At 39.9% G+C, this 11,149-nt stretch overlaps 1 protein-coding gene across 9 annotated transcripts in view; it reads left to right on the forward strand.

The window, feature by feature from the left end:
• The window catches only part of LIFR (LIF receptor subunit alpha), a 54,580-nt gene extending 43,660 nt beyond the window's left edge, over positions 1-10,920 (forward strand). For all 9 annotated transcript variants that reach the window (XM_056324397.1, XM_056324400.1, XM_056324404.1 and 6 more), the window contains 5 exons: positions 22-189; positions 833-994; positions 2,052-2,145; positions 2,695-2,773; positions 3,442-10,920. In XM_056324397.1, coding sequence (XP_056180372.1) covers positions 22-189; positions 833-994; positions 2,052-2,145; positions 2,695-2,773; positions 3,442-4,080 — 1,142 coding nt within the window. In that variant the 3' untranslated portion in view covers positions 4,081-10,920. The remainder of the gene's footprint in view (positions 1-21; positions 190-832; positions 995-2,051; positions 2,146-2,694; positions 2,774-3,441) is intronic.
• Positions 10,921-11,149: the final 229 nt, after the last annotated feature.

Consider the following 11,149-nt stretch of genomic DNA (forward strand, 5'->3'; position numbering starts at 1 on the left):
CCTTCATAATTCTCCCTACAGCTCCAAAACGTGCACCAAATTTTACTGTAGAAGAAACTTCTTCAGATTCTATATTGGTAAAATGGGAAGACATTCCTATTGAAGATTGTCAGGGGTTTTTAGAGGGATATCGGCTTTCCTTTGCAAAAGGTGAAAAAGATGCTTTAAAGCCTAGGCTTTCGGAATCAGGTAAATGAAATTTATAGATTGCAACTTCCTTGCTCAAGGTTTTGGTTTGGGTTGGGTTGGCTTTTTAATAATTTCATTTCACTTTAAAAAAAGAAGCTTCAATCATAATTCAGTTGCATTACTCACTGGCCCCTGATATATGACAAAGGCATTTGAAATAATCAGCTCCTTGTGTGGTTAGCACAGTTGTTTTTTAATATAAGGCAAAAGTCAGAGAAAATCCTGGCTCAGAGGCCATAAAGCTATGCAGTGAGTAAGTGGCAATGTGACACACTGCCCTGTCTACAGATACCCTAGGTAGATGAGACACAGGGGAGTTTACATGGCTATATTTAATTGGGTATATTTTTCCAGTACCCATCTTGTAAGGACATCTCTGTATAGAACTGACTCACTTTAACGTAAAAGATCAAGCAGGAGTGTAAGAAACTGGAGCCAATCTGCAGCCACAACACACTGCTGTGCTGTTTGGTGTTGTCCAAGCAAGCAATATTGCTAGGAATCTTTATATCAGTTTTGCTTTACGCAGAGTGTTCTTCACGTTTCATATGCTTACTTCAAAAAAGTCTTGCTAAAGCTGAGGCTGTCTTTGTGAATCCTTTCTTACAAAGTTATACTTTTCTTACTGCTCCTAAACAAACAGGGAATCCAGAACTTAAAGTTAAGAATATCACTGACTTAACAAAGAAGTCTTTGAAAATACTTGATCTTCAAGGCAAAACAAGTTACCAGCTGGACCTACAAGCCTACACTGCTGGTGGTTTGAGCCCTCCAAACAGCCTCTATGTTGTGACAAAGGAGGACTGTAAGTTGAAGATCCCTGTTCATTAATAGTCTTCAGTACAGGGGCTGTACAATGTATATAAACCTGAGCTTATTTTGGTTTTTTTCCTGGTCCTGTTAGGTAGTTCGGGCCTACAGTCTAATTTTTAATTTATTTAGTTGGTTATTTTTAAATACTAACATTGTTACAGCTCAGAGTTAGTAAAAGGTTGTATCCTGTGATAGCTACCTTGTAGTTAATGGTAATGTATGCAAGAAAAATAACTTTTAAACTACTACTAAATATGGTGGAGTCTTCTCAAGCAGCTAGTTGTTTTTGTCAGGTTTCCCATGATGAATATCTGCTAATACATGGTGGGAAGAAAGACATTGTGGAAATATTTACCAGTTTCAGAATTACAAACAGATGCCTCTCTGCTTTGAATTCTGTTTTATCGATCCCCTGACAGAAACAAACCCAGAAAGATAGTTTAAGAGAGAGAGAGAGAGAGAGAGAGTGAGAGAGAGAGAGAGAGAGGGAGAGACTGACTTTGGGGGATGAGAAATAAAGGAAAAGGAAGTGTTTCATATGAAAGACTGAACTAAAATACACGAAAAATCAAACTCAAGGCACTTAACATCAATAGAGGAAGGCAATGGGAATGTATTTGAGCTAAACCCTGGGGATTAGAAGCATTGCAAACCATAAAAAAGACAGTGTTGTTTGTTCAATGAGTTGCTGGCCTATAAGAGCCGTTACCAGAGATGTGGCCAGGTCAGGTAACATGGAAGTGCATTTCCAGCGCCTACTGAGAAAAGAATTACAGTGGCAATCAGTCTTGTGTTGCACGTGAAGCCTTTCTCAATTAAGCAATCAGTGAGAAGCATCTGCTGATACCTGTAGTTATCACTGAATCAGCTCTGTTTACAGGTGGACTTTTGCCCTTCCAGCAAAGGGAAGTTGTATGGTACAGGTCACTGTTTGCAGGCCAGTGTTCGGTGAGCTTAATGAAATGGTCTCTAATCTGTTGACATGTTAGAAAAGGCATAAAACTTGCTGGTAACTTCAAATATATATTTACTGTCTTTTCATCCCCCAGCTGTAGGATTAATCATTGCAATTCTCATCCCTGTGGCAGTGGTTGTGCTGCTTGGAGTGGTGGCCAGCATCTTTTGCTACCGAAAGAGGGAATGGTAAGTGCCTGCTTTCAGTTCTGATCTTCTTCTGGATGTGTTTGCTTCAGTGCTAGAGTTTTCCATTATTTTAGTTATTCTTTGTTTTCTCCCAAGTACCCAAAGATGTCAGTGGGCTTCGTTGAAAAGTGAGTGGCAAAAACATATTCTAGAAGGTGAGGGAGAAAGTGGGTTGGAGAGAGGTCAGTGAGGAATGCAGAAAGGTTTTGCAGGAGCCTGTCTTCCGTGAGCACTGTTGATAAACAGTTCCCAAATGGAAATAAGCTGGCAACATACTATAATTTGTGAGCCATCCACAAACACACAGGTAGACATCCCATCTTCAAATTTCCATAAATGTGGCATATCAAGTTCCTTAGTTTAAAAAAAAAAGGTTTGCTGTTTTTTCCATTAAATACTCAGTGCAAGTGTAACACACATGAAGTAAATCATTGTGCCAGATGTCTTCAGTACTCTGAATTACAGGGAAAAGTCCTGCGTCCTTTTGTGTATTTGCAATCTGTTTCAGGGCTTGTTAACTTTTAAAAGTTTGTTCTTTCCTCTTTAAAGGATTAAAGAAACATTTTATCCAGAGATCCCGAATCCTGAGAACAGTAAGGCACTGCAGTTTCACAAGAATATCTGTGAGGTAACCTTCATTTTAAATGTAGTATTTTGAAAGGTATGGCAAGCAAAGAATTCTTTTGCAAACTTTGAGTCTTCTGCTCCAGTTCTAGAAAAAAAAACTCTGTGGCAGGGGGCAACAGGACAAGTTACTGAGTAACTTTTGTCAAGTGCTATGTAAAGCTTGCTTGTTAATGTAGTTACTTGCAATGTCCCAACTAGAAAAGGACTGCTGCATTTCTCTCCTTCTGCGCGAATAAGAAGTGTCAGTGCATGATGACGACGTGGGAGAAATGTACCAGTCTTTGTCATAGTGTTAGTTAGAAGTAGAAAGTGTGGAGAGGTGTACATGCCATATCCCAGCCTCCTGGTAGACACAGTAGCTGGAACTGGGCATAACATTTAAACCACCTATTGGAATGGGTTATACAAAGCCAAGATTTGGGGAAAGAGTTCTCAAACATTTATTGCAAGATCTGAAGTCTCTTTAAGTTGGCTAAAACACTTTTAATGTTAACAGAAATATGTGATGAGCCAGAAAATGAGAACTAAACTACATCTTTTTATACTGTACTAATGGCAGTAGGATGAGTACAAGCCACAAGTCAACACAGTGGTTTAATTTGGGCAAGTTGTCACTTTCAGGACTTCAAGGTCTTTTGACTTAGCCTCTCCTCCTTTTTCTACCTTCAGGGGAACAAGACACTTAAAACACTGGAAATGAACCCATGCACCCCCAATAGTGTTGAAGTGGTGGAAACACAGTCTGCAGCTCCCAAGATTGGAGACACAGAGATGATGTCCCTGGCAGCAGACGCCACTGTGCCTGAAGATGGCTCTGACTCAGAAGTGGAGAACCATGTGGTTGTGTCCTACTGCCCCCCTATCATTGAAGAGGAGATCTCAAATGCCCCTATGGATGAACCTGTGGGGTCATCTCAGGTGGTTTACATTGACATCCAGTCAATGTATCAGCCTCAAATTAATAAAGAGGAGGAGCCAGAAATAGATTTGGTGACTACAGCAGGCTATAAGCCACAAATGCAGCTGCCTATCAGTGCTCTGAAGATAGAGAGTTGCTCACCTGCAGAGGAAGAATTGGATAAAATTGCAGGTTACAGACCTCAAGCAAACACAAATGTCTGGAACATGGACACTCCAGACTCTCCTGGATCAGTTGAAAGCAACAATGAAAATGCATCTTTTGGGAGCCCGTGCTCCATTAATTCTCGACAGTTTCTGCTTCCCCCAAAAGATGATGAAGACTCTCCCAAACCCAGTAACATAGCGTGGTCCTTTACACACTTTTTTCAGAACAAACCAAATGATTAACAGTGAGGCCTAATTGCACCTGAACCTGCCTTCTAAATAAGCTCTTATTCCTAATGTTGTAAAGAAAGGAAGAAGAAAAGTGCAAAAGGCATGAATTATTCTTGGAGACAGTCAGCAGAGGTTCTAGTGAGCTGAATGCTACCACGTTTAAGTTAGCGGAAGTGTTAATGTTCCATTTTAATAGAGGCCAAGAGGCCAAAGTTACAGCAATTCAGTTATTACTCAAGTAAAATAAATTGGATATAAGGGGTGTTGAGTTTAAAGCTCCTGATAATCATAGTCAAAGAACTCTGCCTACCTTCACATAGTGCTCCAAGATTAATATGGTCTCATGCAACTTATAACTTGGGGATTATTGCTTTGCTTTGTTGTAGTTGTACTCAACTGTGCATACCCAAATGATGCAGCCCCAACACGTCTCCTTACTGAAGGTTTCATTTATCACAAACCTCGTCCCAATGCATGGAAGTGATGTGGTTGGAAACTCTTGACATCTTGTACCTAGTTATAAACTAAGAACAAATGAGAGTACTATTTTTTTTTTCTTCTCCCATACAGAAGGGTATTGTCACTGTTTTAACACTTCTGAAGCAATGACCATTCACATCTGTTGCTTTTTGACTAGACACTAGTTTCTGTACCTACTGTACAATGTTTATTCAATGTTTGACTCAGGGGTACAAACTTGGGGAAAAAAGTGTAACACTGATTTAAACCTCAACAAGAACTGCATAAAGTTTTAAACTTCTTTTTTTAAAAAAAAAAACTTAGGATGCTTTATATTTTTTCTATCCTTTAGTTAAGGAGTTAATCTTTCCTAATATATTGCACTAATGCATTTTGTATTTCATAGCTCCAGCTCTCCTGCTTCAACGTGGTACAGTACTCTGTTCACCCCCAGTGTTCAGCAGTCTTTGCACTATACAGTAATGTAAGCCATGGGGAAATCAGTGTCTCCTAACATTACCTGTCCAAGCAGTTTGTCATGCAAAATTAGATGCAGTCATACTAGCTCCTTGAGAACAAATTGCTCTTTGTATGCTCTTTATTTTATTAGCTTTGCCACCTGTTGCCTGGCTGTTCTTCAGTGTCTACCCAGGACCTTCTCTACAAATCCTACCTGGGAGTACAAGGTGGGATTTCTCAAGTGGCAGGGAGAAACCCAAGGAGGTTTTAGTGCCGCCAATTCTACCTCTCCTTTACCAGACACGTGATGCAAAGGAAGCTGAAATGGTGTACATTTGTGTGCTTAAAGGAGTGTTCAGAACAATCATCTTTGAAAATGCTTGTTTTCATGTACGCATCTTTAGGCAGCTGTAATTGTAACATTTCACTGTGTAAACTTCAGACTGTGGCACACATGAGTTTCACTAGCTTACAGAAGAAAGTGCTTCCTAACTCACCTGTTCCTTACTGTAAAACACAGTGGTGAGAGGTCAGATGTTAAAGAGCTTGATCAAAAAGGGTCTCCATAAAGTCCTAACTGAATCTTTTCTTAGATTTCAATTTCATTAGCTGCTTTGTGGTTTTTTGAGGAAATAAGATGGTGGAGTGCTTTTCTAAACAAGATCCCAAAAGAGAGAAGGCGGCTGAATTGGCTAAGCTGCTAGTTGTAAAGGTGTGAGAGCAGACCAGGAAGATGGCTACCTTGGCAGACATTTGGTCTCCAAACCACGTGACCTAACCAGCAAAATAAAACCAAGTGTTAGGTTGCAGCCACAGATTGTGCAGTTTCAGATGTTGGTATGTCTCTGCCATCTCCATAGAATGAAAATCCAGGCAGATTTCAAAACTGACAAAAAAGCAAAACACTAAATAGCATCCAGATCGCCATCAGTAACAACTGCCTGTGTGTGTCTCCTGGAACAGTGAACTGTGAAGCCAGTAAAAATAGATCTGTCTGCAGACCTGACAGAGTTCAAGGTGTGGCTGAAAGAACAGAAAGTGCAGACAGAATTCTGCTTTTGAGTTGAATCTTGGAAGTGAAAAGCCAAGACAGGCAGTGCAAAGTGCTGGTGGCCATCTGTCACCAGACGTCACTGCAAGGGAAAGTTTCATACGTAATCTATTAGTGCCTATTATTCAGAACACTAATACATAAAAGGAAGCAGTTCTGCCCTTTGTGCTTGATAGCTGGGAGGTGGTTAACTCCTAACAGTAACAACCCTTTCTCAAGATCTGGCTTTTGGAGCTGATTTCTTTTCACTAGTGCAGTTTTGGCTTAATGTGTTTATCTCCTAAGATGAATTTTGGGTTGTGCTGCCATATGCTTTTAATTGAAAGCAGAAGATGTCACAGACAGAGTGTATGGGTAGTGGTTTGGGATTTTTATGTAGGAGTTTCTCAGTGCAGAGGAGCAATCAGTATTGTATGGTGATCCAAACAAAAAAAACCTGTGTAGCAGAACAGCTGAACATGAACAGTAACTGTGCTTTCATATTGTTGTGTATTGCAAGAAACAAAACCAAACTGAAGTTTGAGAGTGCTAGCAATTTTTAATTTGGCTGACTGGAAGCCAGGGCAGCTGCAGAGAACACACAGAGCTCTCAGCCTAACACCTTTCACAGTGCTCCCACAGTGAATCACTTAAACACAAGCATCACATACTCAGGTTTTCCTTTGTGCTGCTCTGAGTATTCAGTAATGGCAACAGCATTCTAAATTGCTTCATTTCTAAGTGATTAGGTAGAGGAAAGGTCCACAAATAACAGGGTCTGCCTTGATGTTATCAAAGCACTCTCATCTAATTATCCATCGCTCTTTTTTTTTTCATGTTAAACTTTGACTATGTATCTTATTTGACTAGTGTTCTGACTTCCAGAATGTAGGGCAGAAGAGTCATGTTAATAGCTGTGGCTTACCATACACATCATTTTGTATCAGCAGCAGAAGAGTGGGGTGAAGGGGGGAGAGACATAGGCTTGTGCAGCATATGTAGCATCATTTACTGTTGCTTAATGGTTGTGAACCAGTAAGCAGTTTTCATTCCAGCACTTGAAAGCTCAGCTGCTTCACTTCTGTGGTTTCCTTTGAGCCTGTTCAGTGCTGTCAGCAACAACTCCTTTCCAATGCCTATCTTAAATCTTCAGCAGTGAATCCAAATACCAAATGGGTAGTGAGAGGCAGTGTGCTGATTTTGTGATCATGTGAAGACACCCTGAGGTGCGTGGAGCCGTAAGAACAAATGACGAGGACAGTCAGGGAATGAACTTGCTTTCTGAGCCCTAGTGCCATGCTAAACCAGCAAAGCGTCTTTAGGAATGTCTTCGTACCGAATTCACTTTCAAAGCATGGTGCTGTTTAGCCTCTAAGTGCATGGATAACAATTGTAAGACTAAAACTTCAGGCTTCGGAGGGGATCAGACCCCTTGTACTAGTGCTTTCAGGCTTCCTAGCATCTTCAGTGAAACAATTTCTGAAAAATGTCTTAGGATCCTGAAGTACTACATTTCCTAACCATCACTTTCTGGAAGATCTTACTCCTTTATTGAAGATCTATTTTGTTGTAATTCTTCTGCCTTTGTGCTTTTTTTTCTAGAAGAATAGAAGTTTCAGCTTTTTAGAAAAACAAACCAAAAAAACACAACTTCCAGAAGGGATATGACCAGAAGGGATTGTGTCCAAAACACTATTACTCTCAACTCAGTGCTTCAGTCCTCCAGTTGGATCAGTGTTCAGAGATGTAGGGTGTTAATGCCAAGCAATTTCTTTCTGAAGCAAATCATCAGTACTGCTGCTTTTTATTTTTGAGCCATGCCTGTCATATGTGACAATTTGGGGTTTGTAATGGGGTTTTGTACTGTTCACTGTATGCGTGGAACATCAGTCACATTTGATGTAACATCGTGCACTCTCCTATTTGACACATGAATTATTTTTGTTCTGACATGTGTGGGGATCTGTGATCTTGGTTTTTTTCTGTTAACTTTTGGAATGGTAGATCTGCATGTGATATACCTCACAGAACTACTAGTTAATATATCAACAAAAAAGTAAGCTAATATTGCAGGCAGTGAATTACCTCCCCTGCTATGCATTGGCCGCATAGGCAGATGTAGGACCCAGTGAATGACATTTGCTGTGGTAGCTGTCTTTATTATTTGTAGTTGCTGCTTTGTAGTAGATAAACCATTTCCAGAGGGAACCAGTAGCCATGTTGTCTGTCATGGCACAACTGGGAAATGCACCGTGTTTCTTTGTCTTTGGTTTATGTGGGGCACCTGAGCTTTCCTCTGCTGGGAACACAGCAGCAACAAGCTCCCGCTGACTTTGAGTTTTAGGCGGCTCTAAAGGGGCACGTTCAAGCTACCTTTTTCTTTTTTTTTTTGATCCATTCAGCTGGGTAGAGCTTAGGGCTGTGGTGGTTCCTGTGGTCTTGTCCTCCAGGAAACTCAGTTGTACATGAGTAGCGGCAAACATGAAGGCAGTTGGATGCATTGGAGGGAGAAGGTGTTTAGACATCACTCTGAAAAGGCAATGAGAAATCGTGTGCTCTATTTTTAGACAAATATTCCTTTGTAAATACAATATTGGTATATCTAACAGTAGATAGAAATATAGTAAAAGAATTTGAAATACATAGGAAAAATGTAACATTTAAAGAATCAGATTGCTCACAAGGCTTCGTGTACCATAAATCTAGGTATGTAAATCCCATGTAAATAGCATCTTTAGTTCTACCACAGACTTTGAAGACTTCCGTGCAGATGACGTTAATATTTTTAACACTAAGTCCTAACCTCTTATGCACATATGTACTTTTACATCATTATGTACTTAGGTGCATATTGCAGAGGAAGTTGGCTTGCAATGCCCAAAGCAACTTTTTCGGAGCCCTGTACTTGAATATATGCCTTCTGGGACGCGGTTTTGTCAAGTGGATACAGCTGCCACCTGCGCTCCTGCCGACAGGCTACATGGAGTTTGTGCTGCTGTGCATTAAGCAGTGCCCTGTGTGGCTGATGCTCAGAGATGCTGTTGGCAGTTTGCAAGATTTGTTGTTGGCTTTTTCTTTGCCTTTTCCTTAGCAAGCCTGGAAACCCAGTCCCAAAGCCTAAATGCCAGACATGGATTCAGAAATGTTGGAGTGCTTAAAAACTAATTTCCTCATGCTTAGGCCTGTCTTAAGGTTTTAAATATCTCTGTAGAAGCTGGAAAACAGTTTCTTCTTTAACAATTTTTTTTCCTTTCCCTCCCCCATTTATATAACTCTGGATTTTCCCTAGTGTTTCTAAGATAGCCAGTGTTTGTTCCATTTTTGCATGTTATGCAAACAAACCTCATATGGTATTGGCAGGGGTTTCTGTAACTTTACAAGTTGTCCCAGGGTGTGTGACAGTACTACAGTACTTTTTCCCCAGAAATCTGTCTGTTAATTCGTCCTGCTTTTACAACAAAAAAGGTCTCCAGAGACCTTTTGTATTTCAGGGGGCAGGGGCTCAGCATCGCCATGCAGGTGAGCTGGTCTAATGGCAGGGTGTTGCACGCAGGGGTGGCGTTAATCCCTCTCCAGTCTCACCCTGTCCTTGTGCCAGTGCTGCCCAGGTGACTTTGGTGCAGCAAAGCAGGTGACATCCTTACTTTCTAATGTGATACCCAACAGAACCTCTAGCTAGGTTTTTGGACAGTCCCAAGTCTGCACTTCGATTGTTGTTACGTGAAAGCAAGCTCCAGTGGAAGCGTATGCACAACTTCCACGAGAAGGTTCAATACTTTTGTAACTCATTTGGTCTCATGTTGTGCGAAATGTAGTAAGTAAAACTTACCCAGGGACAAAGGAAAGAATTAAGTGTTCTCATTTTCATTATTTGCCTAAGAAAAATTCAAGAAAGAAATAGCTCAAGCATGGCAAAGTAAAATAAAAACTGGCAAGGTCTCACACTTTCTAGTGGTAATACAATAGAAGAATCCTTTGTCAATGTTTCTGTGATTCAAGAGTGCTTTAGGATGAACAAAATATTATGCTTCATGGCATGTCAGAAAATTTTGTAAAGCAGGGGATAACAAAAAAAGAAGCTAACTGAATCGACTTGTACCTGAAATGCTACTCGAGGGGAGCAGTAATTTGGACTTTGATCCTGTTGTGGTGCACGAAACAGCGGAGCTGGTGAAGTCATACAGGTCACCTAATAAAAAAAAAAAAAGTTGTACTATAATGCTGTAAATTTAAAACTATATACTGTGAACAGGTTCAATTTTTTTTAGCTCTTTTTATACCATATTTTTTACAGCGTGAATAATTTGTTTAGAGATGTTTTTATGTTCTGTTTTTATAAAGATTTTAATGGACTTCTGTTTAATACTAGTGGGAAATATTGTTTGCCAATTTGAAATAATTATCTATAGAAATTAATTTTGAGAATAAATCAAGCTGACAATAATAGTCTTCCCAACACACTAAATCTAATCATTTGTTTAACACATTTCTGTTGCTGAATGATACTGAAGTATTCCACCTTCCAAATCCACTATTGAAAAAATATTTCTTTTGCAATTTAAGCAAAATCATCACGAGGCACTTTAATCAAGTTGTAGCATAGCAAGTAAAATGCTGATTCAACAAAGTGTATTGACATGAAGATTTATTAGCTAAGCAGTTAAACATGCATGCTTGAAAAAAGGAAGCGTGGGATCATGTTGGGGAAATAATATTCCAGTGTGGCAGATGACATTTAGGACTAACCTAACACTAAGATACTGACTTTGCATACATTTTAAACCTAGTTTGCTTGGCTGTTGTAAATCCTGTTGTATTGCTTGGGTGTCTAAAAATACGCATGTATTTAACAATTTTACCATAGTATTGCCATGGAATTTAATAAATATATTTTCTTACACTCATATGTTTTCATATTCCTTGCTTGCATGTTTATTTTTAAGTAAGAGTTAAATTCTACTCATCCTCCAGTACAAACAGAGTTATTTTAATTTTGTGCCAGAGTAAATAACCACAGGATCTGGCAAGCACAGCCTTGCCTTTCTGATCAGCAGAGCAGGTGGGGATGCAGATACTCTCTGAGCAGCTTCTCTAAGCACAGCATGCTGTAGCGTGTACATACATGGTTCACTG

Source organism: Falco biarmicus, chromosome Z (genome assembly GCF_023638135.1).
Source record: "Falco biarmicus isolate bFalBia1 chromosome Z, bFalBia1.pri, whole genome shotgun sequence".
NCBI lineage: Eukaryota > Metazoa > Chordata > Aves > Falconiformes > Falconidae > Falco > Falco biarmicus.